This window comes from Adiantum capillus-veneris, chromosome 4 (assembly GCF_014529385.1).
Source record: "Adiantum capillus-veneris isolate H3 chromosome 4, ASM1452938v2, whole genome shotgun sequence".
NCBI lineage: Eukaryota > Viridiplantae > Streptophyta > Polypodiopsida > Polypodiales > Pteridaceae > Adiantum > Adiantum capillus-veneris.
In genome coordinates, this window is record NC_140934.1 from 55,478,513 (window position 1) to 55,503,228 (window position 24,716).

Sequence of the window (24,716 nt, forward strand, 5' to 3'; positions counted from 1 at the left end):
ATCCGGTTAAATGTCGCAGGAGCATTGGTTAAGCCAAAAGGCATCACCAAAAACTCAAATAACCCAAAAGTCGTCCGAAAAGCTGTCTTGTAGACATCTCCTGGCGCTATCCTGATCTGATGATATCCACTCTTCAAGTCAATCCTGCTAAAGCACGAGGATCCCTGTAACCTATTGAGTATATCATCGATCCTAGGAATCGGAAATCTGTTCTTGATGGTGATTTCGTTGAGAGTGCTATAATCGATGCACATTCTCCAAGATCCGGCTTTCTTCAAAACCAACAACACTGGAGAGCAATACGGTGAAGTACTAGGCTGGACAAGACCCTTTTCCAAGAGGTCTTTCACTGAGTTCATAATCTTTTCATTCTGTACTCGGCTCACACGATAAGGTGGCCGATTCGGTGGCGTGCTTCCAGATATCAAATCAATGGTATGATCTTCAGGCCCTCTCAAAAGCAATCGGCATGAGCGTGGAGAAAAAAATCTTGGCGTTCTTTTCTTCAGGTCAAAACATTTTCAACTTTTATCCATCGTTCAGTTCTCCCAAAAGAATGAGTAAGAAAACTGAAGTTCATCAAGTACAATCTCTAAGCCCTTCATTTATCAAAGTCGCTTTCTCAGCCCGGTAGTCAACCACGGCGTAGTTCTTGTGGTACCAAGGGATCCCGAGTAGAACGTCACTCGCGTGCCCTGAACACCCCTGTCATTGCAAACGAAGTTTGCCAATGCTCGGTGTAATGGCAACATCCCATCCGGGTGCCAATCGAACTACATCCGCCTGTGCGTCAGTCTGTCGGGCGTAGTTCCAAATCGAGCCGCCAATTCCAAGTGAAAAGAAGTTGGCCTTGGCTCCTTCAAAAGAGCTTCCTGATCCTTCACTTTGCCTCGAAAGCGGCAAAGTTTGTACTTTCATTCATTAGATTCGGTGCAGGTCCCACGCCATGTGGTACCAGTTTTGCTTTTCTATCTGCCTTTTCTGCCACATTCCTCAGCTGCTCTTGAACTCTCAGATCTGTCGTCGTCTTTATCATTCTGTTCTTTCTGTGCCTTATCAGGGCACTTTGCGGAAATATGTCCATGTTCCCCGCATCCAAAGCACTTCCCCTCTCTGATGAAGCAAGCTCTCTCCTCAGGAGTAAGCTTGGGTTGTGCATTCTTTTTCTCTGGCTTGCTCTTTTTCTTTCTACTTTCATTCCCAGAAGTCTGTTCGGCTCGTTGTGTCATGGCCTTATCTGTGGGGTAGGTCAAACTGCCAGAGTGAATGGCAAAGCCCCGCTTCGCATGACTCATCAACTCCTGAATAGAAGCTTACTTCTGTTCCAAGCAGTGATCTCGGATCTCTGTAGGTAGACCCAAGGTAAACCGCTCAATCTGTTCTCTGAACGAGATCTTCTTGAATGAAGAGGCGGGTAGAAAAGAGCTCCAGAATCTTTCACAATAAGAATTCACTGTATCGCTCTTGGTCATCCGGAGATGGTTCCAAGCAGCTCGTATATCTCGCTCAAACTCTTGAGTCAACCAAGACGAAATAAAAAGCCTCTTGAATTTCAGCCATGTAACTGGCGCACTCTTGTTTAAAAGAAGCGTGGACCACCAAGTACGAGCATTCCCCTTAAAGTAAGAGGCAGCTCTCTGAATCTTGGAGTGCTCTCAATAGCGTCCTCCCGCGAAAGCGATGTCAAACTGCTGAAAAAAGACACAGCCTTCGAAGCATCCGAGTATCCTGAAAAAGTATCAAACTTGATCGAGTGGCCACCTTCCTTAAACTCTCGGACTTTCTTGCTTTTATCTTCGAGAAAGTCATACTGGTTGGCTTTGTAAAAATTCTTCTTGTTCGCATAAAACTTTCCGTCATCGGAATCTGAGCTGTCTGTAGACGAGTCCTCAGTAGAACTGTCAGTCTCTGGGCGAGATGTAGCCTTCTTTGCCTTTTTCTTGCCCTTTCCAAAGCGTTGCTTCTTGCTTCGCTTTTTACCTTTTCTGTCTTCTTCGCTCGAATCCGAGGAGCTAGAAGAACTGTCAGAAGAAGAAGAAGAAGAAGAACTGGGTAGGTCTTCAAACTTGACGCACTTCTTCAATTTCTTTGCCTTGTCAAATGTCGACCGACGACCCAAATATCCCGGGAAGTCAGTGCCTTTCTTCTGCTTTTTGCCTTGCTTTTTGGCTTTCTTTTGCGTGTCAAAAAGCTGAGCAATCCGTGCATCAACCACGTTCTCCAGTTCCTGCTCCGTATATTTTCTTGGAGGCAGAAGGTTTCTTGAGAGCGGGTTTCGGGAGTGGTGTTGTGGTTCTCTGCCACTCCATCTGTACCTCTTCCAAAGAGGTCTGGTTCATATATTTTGCCATCTTCGGGTCCTTGGCAAAATAGAGCATCATCTTTGTTGCATCGCTGATCAACTGGCGACGCTCTATCTCTCGCCGCTCTGCCTAAGTAGGCCAAGGTAGGCCATGCTCTCTGCCTGAATCTTCGTTGTGATCCCAGCCCGCATCTCAAGATGCAGAAGGAGTCGACTGATCATTGCCTGAAGCCATAGGTGCCACGGAAAAAAAATTCGGGGATCGGATTTCCCGTAAAAGAGAAATCGGCCGTGCTCTGATACCACTGTAACAGACTTGGACACTCCAAGTCAAGAATCAACCGCGACAGCACCAAATAACCACTTCAAAACAATTCACAGATCACAATAGATTTTCACTGGCCCGGCGGAGTTCCGTGCCTAGAGATATTGGCCCCAAAGATTGGCGCCCCTTTCGGTATTTCTTTTTATATTAATCAATCATCAAAGTACAAGAGAGCGGTTAGGGTTTCACTCTCAGACTCTGCGTCCAGATCCCCTGAGAAGTGAGGCCCTCACCACTAATTTAAAGGTTACAAGGGATGCCCAAAAGCAGAGCCCCAAAAGCTTCAAATCAAAAGCAATTGCTCTCTCTCTCTCTCTCTTTCTCATTTAAGTAGAGAAAAAGCGAAATTTGCGTCGCTCATCATTTTCCAAAAAAAAAAAATTAAATTTCAGCCTCCGCGATTTCCGAAAATTAGGGTTTCTGACAGAAATTATGGTTTCTGTTGTCTGCCACGTCATCACTTTGTGACAAAATACCGATAAGTTTGACTCCACCTCCATGCATGGTAAAGAGAACAGGAACTTTCTACATGGTTCTACAAAGAACAAAAAGTAGGGGGCATATAAAGGTACTTGTTGAAGCTCAACGATTAGCCAACTTTGGATGCCAAGTGGTTGGAGGAGGGGGGCTTGGCAGATCACCCTCAGTTGTTGGATCTTTACCTTGAGGTTTTTAGATAGTAACCTATTATTCCAAGGGCATGAGAGGTTTTAGCAGGTAAGTCTCATGCACTGTCTACTACACAAGGAGGAGCTACCCAACTCCCTTGCCAATAGATCGACAAGTTTGTGGCTATACTATATAGTAGTAATTTGGTTACGCTCTTTAGCATGCCAAAAAGTAGTGAGCTAAAATTATTTACTACGCATATAGGACTACTATATATGTACATAAAGGATTGTTAGAACACTCAAAACTCTTCAAGGTAGACTTCTTCATTTGATTCAATTCGTAAAATGAATGTCTACTTTAACAAACTTGGACACCCCAAGTCTAGTTTCTGTCGCAACACGAGAGAGATTCACTATAAAAAAACTTCACAATTAATTGATTCGACACAGCCCGGCGTAGTTCCGTGCCAAGAGAGATTGGCCACAAAGAATGGCGCCCCTTTCGGTATTTCTTTTTCTAATGATCTTTAAGCAAAGTACAACTCCCTCAGGTCCTCAGCTCTCAGACTCTGCGTCCAGATGCTCTGAGAATTGAGACCCTTGGGCTCCCTTTATTCTTACATAAAAGCAGAGCCCCAAAAGCTTAAACTCAAAAGCAATTTGGATCCTAAAGCAACTAGTTCCAAAAGCTGCCAGGGAAAAGCATCAGCGCAAAAAGTGAAAATCTATACAGTGATTTACGGGACAATCCATATAGTCTGCCATGTCAACATGTCCGTGCAAAATTTGAGGGTTCTGTATTGCTGCCACGTCATCATGTCCGTACAGTGTGCCACTTCAACAGCGTACTGTCTGCGGGTGGTCATGCCACATCATCAATTTGTGGCATACCCCTCTCTTAAAAGAATTGTAATCGCCCTCGATTACGACTGCAAAACAGAGAGGCCAGAAACCAGTTCAGACACACTGACACTAAGTACCGACACACTAGACTTGACACATCTAGCACTTGTACAAAGACGACACTCACATCACTTCACATGACATCACATGTCACGTGACACATCCAACACTATGTGTCCGTGGACAAGCTATGTAAGGTGCAGCGGAATGAATGTTGTACTTTCTCAAGATGAGTGATCCATATTTGCTCAAGGTTCCTTTTAGTTCTTATGGAAGGAAGAGCCTTCCGTTCTTAAATAAGAGTGCTATGATCACGAACAAAGTAAGTGGACAGTGTGCGTGCAAGTGTATGAGACTGAGAGATAGAGAGAGAAGAGAGATACGACACCAGAGACGTTGTAAAACCCTCCTCCGAAGGCCCCACTCTCGTCGACGAGAGTGGTCTACTTATGATTGCACAATCTGGTACAATGGTGATGCATGGGACTGATGCAAGTCTAGGCTATGTCAACGATGACGACGGTGATGACGAAGTCCACCTAAGGGCTGAAATCTGCAATCTTTCTACTACTATCCAAAAACGCTATGGGCTGAAATCTGCGACTGAGCCAAAAACGCTGATTTTGGGGCTGATTTCTGTGGGTCTTTGACGCTGAAAATCTGCAGGTTTAGAGCTGAAAACTGATGATCTTCAAGGCTGAAAATTGTTGGGTTAAAGGCCTAAATAACCCCTTTTTGTACATTTTCATACTTTGTCCAAGTTCATTGAACTTGGACACATTTTTTAAAGGTCACTTATAATATAAGTGGGAAAACCCAAAACTCACTTATTGAGTTTTCCCCAAAAACGTGAGCTCTCTCTCTCTCCCTCTTCGTTCTGCTAGCGCTTCCCTTCTGCAGCACAACGCCTCCGCTTCAAGCCTCAAGGCCTGCACATCTTCGCGTGCTCTATCACTTGCACACACCGCCGCCTGCTCATCAACTGGTATCAGAGCCCAATTAGGGTTTGCTCCCAAACCTGTAAACGCTGATTTTCAGCCAAGGAGGTCAACTTTCACGCGAGATTTTGCAATTTCATCACCAAAGGACTCGTCCCCGAACACTAGAGAGCTCCCGGCAAGTCAAATTGACCTAAAACAGGCTGAAATTAGGTCAAAATCAGCAAATTACAGGTTATGACAGTAAAATACAGGTTTTGCAAATGATGTATTAAGGTGTGGGAACACTTTTGCTAAGTCCCCGCTACCCGAGAACACTGAAATTGCCGAAAAACAGGTCCTAAAACAGGCGTTTTCAGCAAATTTCAGATTTACGAAGGTTTTTGTAAGTGTTTTTATGATGCGACTACATTGGGGGAAATTGCAAATTGATGCACGTTTGACAAATTTTGGCTATGTATGACCATTTGTGGCTCAATTTCATGCAATTTGATGCTACAAATTGGGGCTTTTGCTCTTACATGCTTCTAAAGGCTGTGTATAAGCCTCATGTATGTTCTGTGAGGCTAAAAACAACTAAATTTGTTGTTTTCGAGCACAAATTCGCTCGCTGAAATTTCCTGCGCATAAATTTCAGAAATTGTTTTTTGTACCCAAATCGATCTATTTTGCCCCAAATTGCTCATGTGACCATTTGGAGCTGTAGTGCACACCTCTGTGAGGCTATACTCCGGTTTTTGCACATTTTGCCCAAAAATTCAACATATTAGCCCTCTTATTCGTGCAACTATGGCCTCATCTTCTTCGGATGTGAAGAATCTCTTCGAGATTAAGAGGTTCGATGGAACAGGCTTCGACCTTTGGAAAGATAAGATCCAGGGAATCCTATTTCTTAAGGATTGTGAAGGGGCACTTGAACAGGTAAAGCCACAGAATATGACGGATGAAGCATGGGTTAGCCTGAACAAGAAGGCTGTTATCTTGGAAACAATCATGCATGTTCCATTGAGGGTATTGGCACTGTGCATCTCTCCATAGATGGCACAAATGAGCTTGTCTTGCATGATGTTAGATATGTGCCGGGAATCAAGAAGAGTCTGCTTTCTGTTGGTCAGATGGATATGCATGGTTACAGCATCTTGTTTGAGAGAGGATCATAGAAAATGACTAAAGGCTCAAGGCTGATTGTAAAGGGCACAAAGAAAGGGACACTTTGTTGCATGCATGGAAAGGCCGTGTTGGGCAAATTTATTGCATTGGCTGAAATTAACTCTCACATGGAGTTGTGGCACAAGAGGCTTGGCCATATGAGCCAAAAGGACCTTTCTAAGCTTTGTACTTTGAACAAGCTTGATGCCAAAGGCACAAAGCTTGACTTTTGTAATGAATGTCAATATGGCAAGCAAGTAAAGCGTTCTTATTACTCTGGTGTCTCTCGTAAATCTTGTGTGCTTGATCTTGTACATTCTGATGTATGTAGCATGCCTACTAAGTCTATGGGAGGTGCATGTTATTTTGTCTCCTTTGTTGATGATCATTCTAGGAAAATTTGGGTTTATTTGCTTAAATCTAAGGACGAAGCCTTTGCTACGTTTAAGAGATTTCATGCATTTGTGACCACTCAAACAGATAGAAAGTTAAAATGCTTGCGTACGGACAATGGGGGGGAGTTTACAAGTGATGAATTTAACAAGTTTTGTGAAAATTTGGGCATTAAGAGGGAGCTTAATGTGCCATACAGCCCCTCTTCTAATGGTGTGGTTGAAAGATTCAATAGGACACTTTGTGAGAGGGTGAGATACATGCTGTCCACAACTAATCTCTCTCATGGATTTTGGGGAGAAGCTTTGAAAACTGCAGTGCATATATGCAATGGATCCCCCTCACATGTCTTTGAAAGGTGACATCCTTGAAGAGGTTTGGTCTGGCAAGCCTGCTTCATATGATCACTTACGCATTTTTGGTTGCGAGGCTTTTGTGCATGTCAGACCCGAGTTGAGGAGTAGACTAGATGTCAAGTCCATTAAAGGCCTCTTTATGGGATATGGTGAAGAAGGCGAAATGGGTTATAGGACTTGGTTACCTCAGCTCAAAAGGGTTGTACGCAGCCGGGATGTTGTTTTTAATGAGGCAAGGCTGCTTCAAAACAATTGTGCCTCAAAGCATGACCATAAAAGGGTCAAATTTCAACATGACCAGCCACCTGTTAGGCCTATTTTTGACCCTCAAGATGCACCACATATGGCTGAAAATGTAGATGATCCAGTGGTGTTTGAGCCAGATGATGTTGGACAGCAAATTGAGGCTCCTGAAGGGCATTTTCAGCCACGAAACAATGCTGAAAATGGTGTTGAAAATGATGTACAGCAGCCCATTGTTGATGATTTTATTATGCCACCTGATGTAGACCCATTACCGGATAATGTGGATCATTGGGTGAGGCGGTCTACTCGTCCAAGACAGACTGTGAGTAGATATGATCCCTCTTTGCATTACATTATGTTGACAGATGAGGGAGAGCCTCTTACATATAAAGAGGCAAAGACATGTGAGTCAAGCAGTAAGTGGGAGCTTGCAATGCAAGAGGAAATGAAATCCTTGTATGCAAATGATACCTGGGATCTTGTGCCATTGCCTAAAGGGAGAAAGGCTCTTCCTAACAAATGGGTATACAAGATTAAGATTGTGGATGAAAAACCCAAGTACAAGGCAAGATTGGTTGCAGAAGGATATGCACAGAAAGAAGGAATTGATTTTCAAGAAATCCTTTCTCCCGTTGTAAAGCTTACAACTTTACGTGTCCTTTTTGCTCTCGTTGCAGTGCTTGATTTGGAATTGAATCAAATGGATGTAAAGACAGTGTTTTTACATGGTACATTGAAGAGGACATATACATGAAACAACCTAAAGGTTTTGTAGTTCCTACACGTGAGGAACTTGTATGCAAACTGAAAAGGGCTCTTTATAGTTTGAGTGTCACAAAGTGATGACGTGGCGGACAACATAAACCCTAATTTCAGCGTTTGGTGCAAATTAGGGTTTTTGGCAAATTTTAGGGTTTGCAAGAATTGATGACGTGGCAGACAGCAAAAACCCTAATTTTTGGCTGAAATCCTAAAATTCTTGCAAACCCTAAAATCCGCCAAAAACCATAATTTGCAGCAAACCCTAATTTCAAGCAATGATAAGTCGACTCCCTCTGCATCTGGAGATGCGGGGAGGGATCACAACGAAGATTCCGGCACGGAGTATGGCCCGCCTAGGCCTACTCAGGCGGAGCAGCGAGAGATGGAGCGTCGTCAATTGATTGATGATGCAACCAAGATGATGCTCAATTTTGCCAAGGACCCGAAGATGGCAAAATATATGAACCAGACCTCTTTGGAAGAGGTACAGACGGAGTGGCAGAGAACCACAACACCACTCCCGAAACTCGCTCTCAAGAAACCTTCTGATCACAAACAGAACTCAAAGAAGGAATTACAAGAGGTGGTTGATGCACGGATTGCTCAGCTTTTTGACGCGCAAAAGGGATGCCCAAAAGCTTCAAAATCAAAAGCTTTGAAAGCCAAAAGCATCTGCCCTTTCTCTCTCTCTCTGAGAGTCCCAAAGAAAAAGAAAAAGACTTTTTCTCTCTCTCTTTCTCTTGCTATTTGCGTAGGAAAGGCAAGTAAAGCTGCCAGTGCAAATTCCGCCGCAAAACACGGAAATCCGTACTGCTGCTGCCACGTGGCACCCCTGGCAGAATTAGGGTTTGCTGAATTAGGGTTTCAGCCTGAAATTAGGGTTTGCTGCAAATTAGGGTTTTTGGCAGATTTTAGGGTTTGCAGGAATTTTAGGGTTTCAGCCAGAAATTAGGGTTTCTGCTGTCCGCCACATCATCACTTTGTGACATTGAGACAATCATCACGGCAGTGGTATAAGAAGTTTGACCCTTTTATGCTGTCTCAAGGCTTTAAACGCAGCCATGCAGATCATTGTTTGTATACGAAAAGGGATGAAGATGGTAGTCCCATCATACTTGGTCTCTATGTTGATGACATGCTGCTTGCCGGGAAACATAAGACTAGTCTTGATGCTCTGAAACGTAAGCTAAATTCAACATTTGCTATGAAGGATTTGGGTGATGCAGAGCATATTTTGGGCATGCGTATTAAAAGAGATAGAAAGCTAAAATTGTTGTTTTTATCTCAAGAAAGGTACATTGCAAAAGTACTTGACAAGTTTAATATGGCTGATGCTAAGCCTCTTGGAGTACCTTTACCTCCATACACTAAGCTTAGCAAAGCAGATTGCCCAAAGGATGAGGTGGCATTAAAAGCAATGAAGGGAATCCCTTATGCATCAGCTTGTGGTTCTCTTATGTATGCTATGGTTGCCACTCGTCCCGACGTTGCTTATGCAATGGGAGTTGTTAGTCGATACATGTCGAATCCTGGCAAAGCGCATTGGGAAGTTGCCAAATGCATTCTAAATATTTGAAAGGTACACAATCAAAGTGTATCTGTTATGGCAAAAGTGACTTAAAGTTGCAGGGATATTGTGATGCAGACATGGCAGGTGACATGGATACCAGGAAATCTACCAGTGGATATGTATTTGCCATTGCTAGTGGTGCAGTCTCTTGGTGTTCTAGGTTACAGAAAATTGTGGCATTGAGTACTACTGAGGCTGAATATATTTCAGCCACAGAGGCTTCAAAAGAGGCCATTTGGTTGGACAGACTTGCGAAAGAACTTGGCATGCCTGCTCATACACCCGTGTTGGGTTATGATAGCCAGAGTGCTGTCTATTTAGCCAAAAATGCCATGTTTCATGCGCGTACCAAACACATAGATGTGCGGTACCACTTCATACGACAAGTATTGGAGGATGGTCTAGTCAGCTTGACTAAAATCCATACACAAGATAACGCTACAGATGTTCTCACCAAGAGTCTTACTAAGGCTCAACATGAGGATTGCATACAGCTGGTGGGAGTTGGTTAACATAAAGGCGTCATTTATGCCTCTAAGTGGGAGGTTGTTGGGTTGAAGGCCTAAATAACCTCTTTTTGTACATTTTTATACTTTGTCCAGGTTCAATATGAACCTGAACACATTTTTTAAAGGTCACTTATAATAAAAGTGGAAAAACCCAAAACTCACTTATTGAGTTTTCCCCAAAAACGTGAGCTCTCTCTCTCCCCCTCTTCGTTCTGCTAGCGCTTCCCTTCTGCAGCACAGTGCCTCCGCTTCAAGCCTCAAGGCCTGCACATCTTCGCGTGCTCTATCACTTGCACACACCGCCGCGCGCTCATCAAAAACTGAGGTCTTTCTGGGGCTGAATCTGCTACCTTTTTAGGGCTGGTTCTTGTTGATCCTTCTTTGCTTAGAATCGCCAAGGCTGGGATCTGCAAGGGGCTGAAATCTGCAAACACTGATGATTCCCAAAAACGCTAGGTGTGCAGCTTCTTCAAAAACGCTAGTTGTAGAAGCTTCTGCCGCGGTGGTTGCTGATGCAAAACGCTAGTGCTAAGGAAAACGCCAGCTGATGCAAAACGCTAGGACAATGGGGGATCTTGCTTGAGGGAATTGGCCCCAAGGGGTTCTTGCTTGAGAAGTTGCCTGTGAGCGGTGGAGCTCCTGCTGCCTCTTCTGCCATTTAGTGCTAAGTTTGGTTTGCTTATATATTTTCTTACCCAAATTGCCCTACCTACTTTTGTTGGAAAGTCACTTAAATTAATAAGTGAAAAATGTCAAAAATAGGGAAAATAGGCTAAATACACTGGAAAAATCCCCTGATGGAATCTAATGGATTTTGAAGGGAATATTGATGATCATGCTGTGTGCAACCAGAGGATATGCATCTATCCTAAGTGACTGGGCATGCACGGTCTACGAATAGACTCACAATAGTGCTAGATCACTTCTAATCTAGACTGACTGGACTGACTGAACCCTCATCATGTTGTAGCTTGTCCACAGACACATAGGGTTGGATGTGTCACGTGACAAGCTACAGCATGACTAGGGTTCAGTTCAGTCAAGTCAATCTAGAATAGGAAGTGATATGGCACTTTTGTGAGTCTGTTCGCAAACCGTGCATGTCCAGACACTTAGAGTAGATGCATATCCTCTGGTTGCACATAGCATGATCATTATATTTCCATCAGAACCCATCAGGAGCATTTTTACCATGCATAGACCTATTTTTCCTATTTCTGACATTTTTCACTTAATATTTTTAAGTGACTTTTGTTGGGAACTAGGTATGGCAATTTTGCTAAGTTTGTATATATACAAACCTAGCGCTAGCACTTTCTGGCAGAAGAGCCAGCAGGAGCATTGCTCAACAGGCACCTCCTCAAGCAAGACTACCCCAAGAACCCTGGCGTTTCCAGCCCAGAAGCCATAGCGTTTTACAGCATGGGAACCCAGTGAAATTCAGCCATGAACAACAGCGTTTTTCAGCCTTGAAGACTCAGCCATTTCAGCGTTTTTCATTTCAGCGGGCAGCGTTTTCAATGCAGCAGATTCAGCGTTTTTAGGACAGCAGAACCAACGTTTTTGACCAGCATGACCAGCGTTTTTGGAACCAGCATGTCCAATGTTTTAGGAGCAGCAGAGACAGTGTTTTTGGACCAACAGAGCTAACGTTTTTTTGTAGATAGCAAGACAGCGTTCCAGCAAGGCCTCAAGTTCGCAGAACAACCCCAACTTGGTGCAGCAGGAACCGACTCACAGCATTCAGTTTTCAGCCTTAGCTTCGTCATCGTCGTCCGCACCGTCGACCTCGACATAGCGTCACTTAGATTTGCATCAACATCTTGTACCATATTGTGCAATCAATAGTAGACCACTCTCGCCATCGAGAGTGGGGCCCTTGGACGAGGGTTTAACAACTTCCTGGTGTCGTATACTCTTCTCTCTCTCTCTCTCTCTCTCTCTCTCTCTCTCTCTCTCTTTGTCTCAGCACCTTCATTCACAGTGTCTATCCACTTTGTTTGTGATCACTTGCACTCTCTCATAAAGAACGGAAGGCTATCCCTTCCGTAAGTAAAAGGAACCCTTGAGCACAGTTCGGAGCACTATCTTGGGCAAAGTTCAACATTCACTTCCGCTGCACCTTACATTGGTATCAGAGCTTTGGCAGAGTTCTGTATCACTCAAGGAAAGAACCACAAGAACCACAGAATTTTTTTTTGCTTGTTGCGGTCGCACGTAACCCAAGTCCTCTTGGGCATGTCGATTCCTAATCGTGTTTTTGAAGAGCGACAGGAAACCCAAGAAAGAAGGGCTTGTCCAACCTCCCCTTGTGCCTCTTGTCACTCATTGAGAGAGGACCATGCACTTAGCGGCCGACCAATCGACGTAAGGTGGGAAAAAGAAACCTTGGTGTGAGCGCAAGGCCGCCAAGGGGTGCGCCCGAGGAAAAGAGCAGAACTCGGGTGAAGAGAAGATCCTTCTCTAACACAGATTGCAAGCAAAAGAAGAACCTCAAGAACCGCAAGACCCTCAAGAACCTCAAGAACTTAAGAACTCAAGACCCACAAGAACCCAAGTTCCTAGTGAACTTAAGAACCAAAGACTTCAGCGGATCGTCATCACCCGAAGCGGAATGGATACTTCGCTTGGAGGTGGTGAGCATGGGAGTGTCGAAGAAGAGTTTTCCTCACCAGGAGATTTGTAAGGTGCAACGGAAGTGAATGTTGAACTTTGCTCAAGATGCGTGCTCCGAACTGTGCTCAAGGTTCCTTTTACTTACGGAAGGGAGAGCCTTCTGTTCCTTTAGTGAGAGAGTGCAATGGACACAAACAAAGTGAATGGACAATGTGAATGGAAGTGCATGAGACTGAGAGATAGAGAAGAGAATACAACACCAGAGACGTTGTAAAACCCTCCTCCGAAGGCCCCACTCTCTATGGCGAGAGCGGTCTACTTATGATTGCACGAATCTCTACAATGCTTGGACTTGCCGACGATGAGGACGACGACGAGACGGGCTGAAATCTGGAAACTCTAAGGGCTGAAATTTGCAAATCTTCTATTTGCTGAATTCTGACTCTATGTCGGTGACGATGTCGATGGCCACGATGCGGCGACGACGCGCTGAAAACGCAGATGCTGAAATCTGCATTTTCTGGGCTGAAACTGCAAACTTCGATGGAACCCACCGTGCAGCCAGGAACTGCTGCGGGAAGGTGAGATCTGCGAAGTTCGGGACTTCTTCTGTGAGTGCTAAAGGCTGAAAACGCTGGTCCTATGGATGATTCTGTCGCGATGATCTGCAAAACGCTGAGGTTGATCTGCAAACCAAAAACGCTAGGGCTGAAAACTGACCTTGCGAGGAAATCTACTAACGCTAGGAAATCTGTTGTGTTGTTGTGGGAATCTGCTAACGCTAGGGCTGATCTGTTGTCTACTGTCGCTGGGAATCTGCAAGTGCAAAAACGCTGGCTGATCTGGTGCAAAAACGCTAGGCCTTCTGAGAGAAAACGCGAGAGTTGTCGCAGGGGTTGGTCTTGCTGAGAAGTTGCATGTTGAGCAAGGTGCTCCTGCTGCCTCTTCTGCCAGAAAGTGCTAGCGCTAGGTTTTTATTTATACAAACTTAGTGAAATTGCCCTACCTACTTTCCAACAAAAGTCACTTAAAAATAATAAGTGAAAAATGTCAAAAATAGGAAAAATAGGCCTATGCACTGTAAAAATGCTACTGATGGGATCTGATTGGAATCTGATGGTCATGTTGTGTGCAACCAGAGGATATGCATCTACTCTAAGTGTCTGGACATGCACGGTCTGCGAACAGACTCACAAAAGTGCCAGATCACTTCCTATTCTAGACTGACTTGACTGAACTGAACCCTAATCATGCTGTAGCTTGTCCACGGACACATAGGGTTGGATGTGTCACGTGACATCCCCTCCTTTTCAAAGTGAGGTACTGGTACCGAATTGGATGGCATCGAGGGAGATTGCCAACAACATCCGGAATCCTGGAGAGGATTCTTTGCCGGCCCACTCCGATGCGTGGGTCGTGCGATACTTGAACTTCATAAAGGTCTGCAACGCTTGCTTCTTTGGGCCGCGCCGAAAGCGACAAAGTTTTTTGTGGCTCCTTTCAATGCTTCAACTTCGTCTAGAGTCATGCTTCTTTCGTCTTCAAGAATCTCCATGGCTGAAAATTCCTGAAACCACTTCCAACACAAAAACATGAACATACCTATTCCATGTAAAGTGACTGGAAGAAATCTCGTCTTCCTAAAAGACTGTGCATGCAATGTAGATGAACAAAGAAACGGAGTGCCAAACCGTTCACCACAAACACGCAAATAATAGACCCTTTTCAAAGTCTTTCACTTGGTTCGTGATTTCTTCATTCTAGGCTCGACTGATACAATAAGGTAGCCGGTTCAGTGGTGTGGTTCCAAGGATCAAATCAATAGTGTGGTCCTTAGAACGAGATGGAGGTAACTCGCCTTGTAGGCCTTCTGAGAAACAGTCAGCATGTGTATGCAGAAATTCTTGTCGTTCTTTGTCCAATTCAAACATGTTTGTTCGTTGTTCATCATTCAATTCTTTCAAATAGATCGAGTAAACAAAAAGACTGGATTTCATTAATTTTGAAATGGCCGAAGCCGACACAATAGGGATGGACTCGCCCTTCAATTTTACATCAAGTATAATTTTCCTGCCCTTCTCATTGGTCAAAGTTGCTTTCTTGACTCGATAGTCGACCACGGCGTTCTTCTTGTGGTACCAAGGGATTCCTAGGAGGACGTCACACCCTTCCAAAGGCATGATGTAAAAGCACTCGTGCCCTAAATATCCCTGACAATGCAAACAAAGTTTGCCAATGATAGGTGTAATGGCAACATCCCATCCGAGCACCGCTAGAAATGCCTTCGCCGGTGGCCCCACCTTGTTAGGCGTAATCTCAAGTGAACTGCCAATTTAGGTGAAATGAAGTTGGCCTTGGCTCCTCCATCAAAGAAAATGAGGGCTTCCCGATCTTTCACTTTGCCCCATGCGCGAGAAAGTTCCTTACATTCGTCCATCGGGACTTGGGTCAGCGGTCCCCATGCAATCCGGTACCAGTCCTTCTTTCATCTTGCCCTTTCTGCCACGTTCTTCCACTGCTCTAGAACTCTCAACCTTTCTTCAGTTTGTCCTCGTTGTGCCTTTTTGGGGCACTTTGCGGAGATGCGTCCCTATTCCCCGCAACCAAAACACTTCCCCTCTTTGAGATAGTCAGCTCTCTGTTCCACAGTCAATCGGGGTCGGGCATCCTTCTTTTTATGGGAGTTTTTCTTCTTTCTATCACAAGTTCTGTCAGGTCCTTTGTGTCAAAACTTTATCAGTGTTCTTACAAGGGATGCCAAAAGCAGAGCCCCAAAAGCATGTAAACTCAAAAGCAACTTGACCCAAAGCTGCCAGTAAAAGCAGTCAGCGCCAAAAGCGGGATTTCGTACGCTCCTACCACATCAACGTGGTCAACGCAAAAAGCGAGCGTCCGTACAGTGCCACGTCAATGCGTTTTACGGCTCCGTATTGCCTGCTTGCCACGTTGGCGTCTATCTGTCTGCCGCGTCACAATGCCACGTCATCAGCCTGTCAGGCGTAGGACATGCCATGTCACCGCTTTGAGACAACTCCCACGAGTCCTCAGCTCTCAGACTCTGCATCCACATGCTCGGAGAAGTGAGGCCCTTGGGCTCCTTTTATTCTTACATAGGGATACAAAAAGCAGAGTCCCAAAAGCTTAAACTCAAAAGCAATTTGGTTCCTGAAGCAACTAGTTCCAAAAGCTGCAAGGAAAAAGCATCAACACAAAAACCGAAAATCCATACAGCTATCAGCGCGATTTACCGGGCGTCCGTACAATTTGCCACGTCAGCATGTCATCGCAAAATTGGGGGGTTTCATACGACTGCCACGTCATTCTATTCGTACAGCATGCCATGTCAGCATGTCCGTACAGCGTGCCACGTCAACAGCGTACTCTTCGCGGATAGTCATGCCACGTCATCAATTTGTAACATCTACAGATGCATCTCTAAATTGTACTAGAACATATCCAGATGAGTCTAATGTGATATACTGGATGAGGATGTGATGGCTTGTAGATGCATCCGAGTCTCATGTTTAAGGTTCGACAAAGGTGCATGTTCAATGGGAAGTGTTGAGCCTCGATTTGTGCATGCCATGCCTACCACCTTTAAGATTTCATCATGGGAAGAAGTGTGTGGCATCCTAAATGGAATGATCAACAAAGATAATACAAAACTTATTACAATTGGAATTTTTGCATTGGAGTTTTTTCTTTAATAAGAAATCTCCTATACTCTTAGGAATAGCATAGTAAAGCATTTGAAATGCAATTTCACGATGCCACATGCTAAAGATACTTTCTTGCACCCAAAAATAATATACAATTTTGTGGGTCACTTGAGGAATTATGTTCACAACATCCAACTGTGTCAACTGTTGTAGGAAAATAGGTTACAAGACCTTAACTCCTTGATTGTCAAGCACCGTTGGAAACTTGGCTTTCATCCCTTCGCTAACTTGCACAACCCCAATGGAATTTCATTCATATTTGGTCCTCTCCAGCGTTGACTCCAGCAATGACCTTTTTCTATAACGCATTCTTTTGGACACCATAGGAGGATGACAACTACATATTAGAGCACTAGTAAGAGCCAAAAATGGTCATTATCACTACCTCTTTACGTAACTTCAAGGCAATAAAACATGAAGCATACTGATTACACAAGGGCAAGGCACCATATTGCTAGGGCAGCACACAAACTAGGCAAAGTTTTCAAAGGGGACAAGGGGCAGGCCCTTGCAGCACCTGCCATGAGATTGGCAACAAAACAGCTCAACCAGCTTCAAAAGCACTAACTCAACCACAAATGAGGTTCACTTGTTCTGATGAAGAAATGAGGATATGAAGGTCGCCACATGTAGGCTTTGATAATAACGCTCAGCTTATCCATTTCTCAAGAGTATCAAGCAAGAGACATGTAAACTAAAACCATTAGAGAACTTTTCCATGATAGGGGTCATTCAGGAGGTATAACACACAAACCTGAGAAGTAAGATGATGGAGTCAAAATATACAATGAAGCTCTGTATTAGCAAAGCTTCATGCATCTCAGATGATGGTCTGTAAAAGTTGACACTGACCATACACACTGATATACTCAGATGTCAGTGGCACAGGAGCGTGTTACGCGGAAGGCAAAGCTACTACTTCAACTAGGTGTGGACACTTCTTTCACCCCCAAAAGTCCGAGTTGTGCAGAATGGCTCTTAGACAAGCTGAATCATACCGTTGTGTCATTCCAATTACCTTCGAAATACCAGAAATTTGCACACTTTGCATACAAATGTAGAATACTAAAGATGCCGCAAAACGAGAACGGTAAACATGAACTGACCCAGCTATTTTCAAATTCTAGAGACAATATTAAGAATACAGTGAAAGATACTTTGGGCAGAGTACCTGGTCCATTGTGGGTGTTAAAGCTAGAAAATGTAGCTCCTGCGAGGATGCACGGGAACTCAATTGACTTCAAGCAAGCCGTTTTGGGCAGCACGAGCTCTCTCTCTCTCTCTCTACCCCGCGCGAATGATGGAAGGCAACAAACAGCAAATAGCAGCAAATTGGGAGGGCGGCCGAGGATCGCAAGCTCGTAACGAGGAGAGTGTGTTATGCAACCCAATCTACTAGCACACGGCAGACCCAGGAGAGGGGCAGCACGAAATACCCACATGTAACATGACGCACTGGCCTATGCCGAGTTTCCAAAGTGGATTATTGCATTTACACATGTAGGATAGGATGATGATGTCTTTGAGGTTATGCAAAAATCCTCAAAGGTATTGCTTTTTGCCGCAATGGGCACTTCAGGCAAAAAGCCCCTATACATGGATCGCGCTATTTGTGTTGTGCATCAATTTAGGCTGCAAAGGGCACAAAACATCCGCCAAGGCAAGGCGCTTTTGGTTATTAATACAATTCTCGTGTTTACAAAAACAGAGGATGGATCACTTTCCTAACAGGTTTAGGAAACTGTATCAAGTGCTTTTTTTTGTGTTGCAATGATTCTCCAAAACATGGGCTTTCTAGTCCACTATGGGTTGTGCTAGATAGCACAAGTTAATTTTGTGTAATTTTTCTCCTATTTAGGCAACTTTTGCATTAAGTATAGTCATTGATGTTTTCCCATTATGTCTATTGAGGACAAACTTGATGGGGAAAACCATCCACTTAGGGCATACATGATACAACATGTCCTTGTTGAAAAGCGTGTTTGGAACATTGCTCGTGGTTATGATGTTTTCCCATTATGTTTGTTGAGGACAAACTTGATGGGGAAAACCATCCACTTATTGTATACATGGGAACATTGCTCGTGGCTATGATGTAAGACGAGAATCTAGGGATATATGCTCTATGGATGATGATGCAAGTCTCTATAATGTCTCTATATTGTTTGATGGTCTTGTATTTATATTGTTGCAAGTGGCCAAATCAAAAAAAGGGGGGGCTAAGCAGCATTCTATGAAACATGCATGTGTGGTTGCACAACAAAAGAAAAAATACCAATGTTGCCATCTCCAATGCTTTTGTTGTTGGTAGAAAGGTTGCCCCCATATCTACAACAGCAATAAGTTTGAGACGTGTAGCAATAAAGGCAAGAAGAATATGAAATTTGATTACTATAAGGAAAGTGATCATCTCATCAAGCAATGCCCTGAGCTTAAAGCTAAAAAGACTCAAAAGAAGAGTAAAATGCAACCATTGCAAATGCTTCTTGCAATGCAAATTTGGCAGGTAGTAATGTGTAAGATGCAGAATGGGCTTTTAGTGCACAATGTCAATTCGACCCGTTTATTCATGATGTATGTATTGTCGAATCTATAAATCATGTGTGGTACTTTGACAATATTGCAATAAAGAAAATTATGTCAATATTATTTGTTCGCTTCTCTTGAGACTATCCTTCACGGGAATACCATCAGTTGTGTCATTATCCAATTAAGGGAGTTGAGAAGGTTATGCTTACTATTATGGGTGGCAAGTCTTGACACTTTTGGATGCTTTGTAGGTATCAAAGATCAAGAAGTGCCTTTTATCTGTACCTGCACTTGCGAAACTTGGTCTTGTAGTGAAGTTTGTGGATGGAAAATGTGATGTGCGTGCTCTCAATTTTGGCGATGTTATTATGGCATCATCACTTTCTTTTTGTGGGATGTATAAGCTTAATCTTTTGTGTGTGTGTGTGTGTGTGTGCGTGTGCGTCACACACAAGGAGAAGTATACACCAAAATCAATTTACATCAAGATTACTGCTAACAAAAAGAGATATTAAAAGATTTATAGACCAAGATAATCCAAAACATCTTTGCCAAAGGTCCAATTCCTACCCAATCTATATCAACTTTGCCATCTAAAATGCATGGCGGAAAATGTGTCACAAATTGTACAATCATGGGCTTTACTCTAAGTTTGGATATGTGTGTTCACGGGTAATAGCATTGTAAACATGTACTTTGCTTAGCACGGGTTGATGTATGAACATGTTTTCAGTTTGGCTCAATCTAAGAACTCTCAAGAAAATGAAGTACAAATGCTTGCAAGCCAAATAAGATTTTTTCTTGGCCTCCCTTTCAGTGATATAGGGGCATGTGCAGTAGGGTTCATCCTTGATGTGCACCTCATACACCCCCACATGTCCATCCACTACGTGATGCTTAAACTCGAAGACTTCATGCGCTTTGTCTACAATGCATTTCTTTTCAATCACCTTAGCTATCTCCTCTGAAATGGAAGTTCAAAATTTGACTCTTATACCATTTCTTAGTATTGAACCACTACTACCTGCTTTTGTTGAAGCGGAAGAGGAATCACCTCCACTTCTGGGAGGAGTTTTCATTGTTGTTGCACTCTCTCAATCTTTTCTAGCTGTCTCCACTTGAAATCCTCCTTCAAGTAATACCTCAACTTCTTCATCAATGACATTTGTTCCGAGATCAACCGGCCAAGTTGTTGGAGGAGGAGCTGGCCTTGGTTCTTTATTATGATCCACCACATAGAAATGAATAACATGTCTGGGACAGAACCAAAACCAATGTCTGAATAGCCCATTTGGATGTTTTCTATACCCCTCAAAGGATGGTGCAGGAGTCCCTTTACTACATGCCACAATATTTTGTTATCTTTTTCCACCGTTGGGGGTGCCACAGCATGTCACACCTACCAAGAGGGGTTCTTCTAATTGCCCACATAGCTTCATTGACCTTTTGTTCCAAAACACAAAACTTCGTCTTCTCTTTGGAATTCTCACTCCCATCTACTACTACCCCTGAATCTTCCGTGTGTTGTGCGGTCTCGTGTTTTTGCATTGTACTTTGGCCTATGTGTCAATTCATCCTCAACATCAATCACAATCGATGGCCCTCACTTTTGCTGAATGGTTTCTTTGTCTCCTTCAGGAGGGGTGCAAGCCTTATACATTGGTGTTCCAAATGTAGCCTCATTTACTACTTTTATCCCTTGTTCTGGACTAGAGGAAACTCTTTCCTTGAGTCTCTCTAGTGAAAGACCCTTTCCAATATGTTTACCTTGAGAGTAAGCAACTGCCTTCATGCTTTGTAGTATTGCATTTTCCATATCTGAAGTACATGCGTCATACAATGATATTTTTTTCATAAAACCCTTCGCTTACAAGCCAGCTACCATGCTTGCTCTCGGCCAAGTTGGTTCTTGGAGTGTTTTCCCAATCATCACTTTCCTCTATTGTTGTCATGATGCTCCCCCAATGTGCAATACGCATCTCCCACCAACTCAACCAAGAGTCCATTGCAAAGATTTTTTTATCCATGCAATTTCCATTTTGCCACCATTGTCGAAGGAGACAAGACTCCGCTGCAGCTGCCTCTTTAGAGGGGGCTAGACGCCACTTTTCACACATGTCTTTGTGAGTTTGATTAGATGAAGAGACAATGTACTTAGTGGAGCATGCCACCATACGTTGTTTCCAATGAAAAAGGCAAGATCGCTCTTGATGTTGTAGAACATTGTCTTTGCCACCATTGAACACGGTGCGAACTGCATTTCAGTTGGCTCGAGCTTCGTCCGCCATGAATCCATGGAAATCCGCTCTCTCACATCCATGACCCTCCATAACTGCATTTATGCACTGTCAAAAAAGAATTTGTGCTTTCATGGCTTCCTCTTTCATCTCATAAGTTGCAATAGTGAGGAGATCCTTCATGCTACAACATAAGACAAGCACATTAGTGGACACATTGTTTGTTGTTTCTTAAAATATGCCAAACTTTTGAAATATGTTCCTAAGACAACAAACCTTGGATCGTAAACGTGGCATGACATGGTCACCCAATCCGTCACTCGGTGAGTGTGATCAAACTGCACCCAAGCCTATTGAAGATCTCCAGGTCTACTTCATCGCATTTGATTAACCAAATCCAATCCAGATGCATGACCAACTGTAAGACATCTTGAACACAAAGCACCGCCCCCCTTCTATTCCTTGCCCGAGAAAGCTGATTTTGTGAAAAAAAATCATATGTGCAATCTCTTTTTAGCCGAAGCAAGGAGTCCACACCAAAGCTCTCCTTTGTTGGCCCATTTGTAGTTGCAACCACGGATCTTCAAAACCTGTATTTCAGAGTTAAATTACGTTGAGATATTATGTCCAAAAAAGAGAAACATGTAAGCATCCTCACCAATTGTCCTCCACCAAGGGACCCATTACCTCAACAACATTTAAAAATTCTTGCTCACCAAGTACATGGCTAGAGCCCCCCTCTTGCATCAAAGTTGTTGTCACAATTTCCTTTGCCACACACATTTGTATCTTTCTTGCGTCTGCATGTCTATCCACACGGAGAACTTGTGCAACCATTTCTTTAGCTTTATCGGTTAACCCTTTTGATAACCCATCCCTCATGTCATGTTGGTGAGCTCCTTGATGTACCATTAATTTGCTCATGCTCTCATCCCTTGGCATGACATAATATACGAAACAATCACATGTTCGCAAACAAATGGGTGGTTGATCGCAATAGTAGCAAGTAATCTTGGCACCAGGTCCATCGTAAAACTTGCCAATGCAAGGTAATTTTAGCATGTTGCCATTGAAATGCGTTGTGTTTGACTTTCCAATACTAACCAATTTGGAACAACTTTCATTGAGACACTTTAGAGCACTTGCACACTGACTTTTGTGACACACTCCAGGAAATGTGATGTTTGAGGTTTGTGGTTTGGTACAATGGTGTGGATCATACTTATGTTCCATAGCATCCATTGGATGAACCTTTTCTAGGGTCGGTGGAAACTCAAACACCATGTTACCATTGTACACCTTTGGTATTTTCGACACTTGTTTGATTTCCACTATCTTTGAAAGAAGCTTTCGTCAAGGTGTTGGGATTCATCTTGCATTAAAAAATAACAAAATACTATTTGTACTCCTTACCTTGACAGAGTTTTGCAACGCTTGCTCTCCACAGAGTTGTTCCTTCCTTGGACTAGTAAGGTCTATGTAGGGAACATCCACCAAGGGAGTAACCATGCCACTTGAATTTGAGACTGTGTCATCTTCGACTAATACCACGAAGTTTGTATAGAGAGATTCGTCCACTACATAAAACTCCTCTCCCAAGTGATTGCTTGTTCTCTCCATTGGCACTGTCAACTCTTCACTCCCAACCATGACAATTGCATGCAAAACAGTAAATGTTTGTGGTGCAACATGCTCCTATAGATATTTAACTCCAAACATAATCTTCCCATTGGTAAAGGAAAAAGCCCTTCAAAAGAAGATAGTGCATGACATGATAGTAGAGTAGAAAAGATAAGCAGGAGATGAGGAAAGTGTTTAGTTGTGTTTAGAGAGCATTTTATATTGATCCTAGTAGTTATTAATACTATTTAATAAATTTTTTAATCCATATTAATTTTTTTATAAAATTGCATTCCCCTCTCTCGCCCCCCTCTCTCTCTCTCTCTCTCTCTCTCTCTGTGTGTGTGTGTGTGTGTGTGTGTGTGTGTGTGTGTGTGTGTGTGTGTGTGTGTGTGTGTGTGTGTGTGTGTGTGTGAGAGAGAGAGAGAGAGAGAGAGAGAGAGAGATGGGGGCGGGGGAGGGGCGGGGCGGGGCTAGGGGTGACAGGGGCTGTGGGTGGCTGGGCGAGGACAGGGGGCGATTGCCTCGCCTGCTGGCTGGCGCGCCGCAATCCATGCGAGCGTTCTGCGGTGCTGCGTGGCTTGCTAGCATGCTGCAGGCCACATGGACGTTCGCGTGGATGTCCACGTGTCAGCAGGTCACATGGCATGCGGACCACAAGACCGTCGTCCACGTGGATTGTGGTGCACCGTGTGGCTATCCACATGGACTGCGGGTTACCTATAGTTGACGTGGACGACGACCCATAGTGCCCCTCCTAGCCCCCTGCCCGTGTCCCCCCATTGACCTGCTGCTCCACTTGCCCCCCTGACCCCCTACCCACACCGCACCCCCCTTGACCCCCTGCCCGCGCCGCTCCATCCCCCCTTGGCCCGCGCCGTCCCCTTGAGTCCTCGAGCGTCGCCCCTTTGACCCCCTGCACCTGCGCCCGCCTCGGCCCGCCACGTGTTCCCTTTGCTCATGTTGCATCGTCCCCTTGACCCCCCGTGCACTACCCCCTTGACCCCCTCGCCTGCACCCGCCTCGCCCCACCCCCTTGACCCCCACCACCGCGCCCCCCCTCCTCCTCCCCCCCCCCCATATAAAATCTCACTCTCTCTTCTTTATTTTTTCTACAGTCCCACTCTTTCTTAAGCGTTATTGATCTCTATCTCTTTGAAAAGAAAACCTTTTTTATTTCATTACCTCACACCTTTCCAAACCTTCTCCTCCCACTCTCTCATTTCATTTCTCTTAAACCTTCTTCCCACACCTTCAAACCTCTTCTCTTACTTTCACCTTTCATCATTTCTTTGGAATTCATAAGCACCCTAATTAACAAACAAAATGCCAATTTTAACAAGAAAGCACTCCAAAGACGTGAACCGCCAAGAAGAAATGATGATTCAAATCACCCAAGAAGAAATTCCTCTGCACACCACTCAAGAGAGCGGTTCCGTGATTGGAGCATCCGTTTTGACAACGATGTAAGTGCCTCCTTGGACGGGTGCAGTCACATCAACGACCATCCTTGTGAAAAATACAGATAATGATCCTTTTACCGATTTCTTTGTATCCGTGGTTGATAGCCACATCTCATCGGGTTGGATTGATGCACATGTTGTGTCATACAATCACTTGTTGCCTCGAATCCCCCTTTGTCGTCTTTTGGCCAACCCAGCCATTAGAACAGATAATGATTGTATGGTAGAATTAACGACCTCTATAGCTGAAAGAGGTTACCAACCCATGATGGATCGCTTCATTGTGTCCGAAGCTTTTCCCGGACAAGATCTTACCATTCGATAGGCGTGGCACTTATGGGAGAGAGTTAGCGATATTAGTCACATTTGATGACCAAATTAGAGAAGTTCTCGAGCTCTCTCACATGGAGGAGAAAATGTTCATTGTATGGGACGGAAACCACTGGCTCCATGCGTGGAAAGATTGGG

The 24,716-nt window shown here is 44.0% G+C and overlaps 1 protein-coding gene across 1 annotated transcript in view; it reads right to left on the minus strand.

Moving 5' to 3' along the window:
• LOC147459201 (uncharacterized) overlaps positions 1 to 17,884 on the minus strand; it is a 41,580-nt gene extending 23,696 nt beyond the window's left edge. Inside the window, exon 1 of the mRNA XM_086510513.1 lies at positions 17,571 to 17,884. Coding sequence (XP_086366639.1) covers positions 17,571 to 17,579 — 9 coding nt within the window. The 5' untranslated portion in view covers positions 17,580 to 17,884. The remainder of the gene's footprint in view (positions 1 to 17,570) is intronic.
• Between the last annotated feature and the right edge of the window lie 6,832 nt (positions 17,885 to 24,716).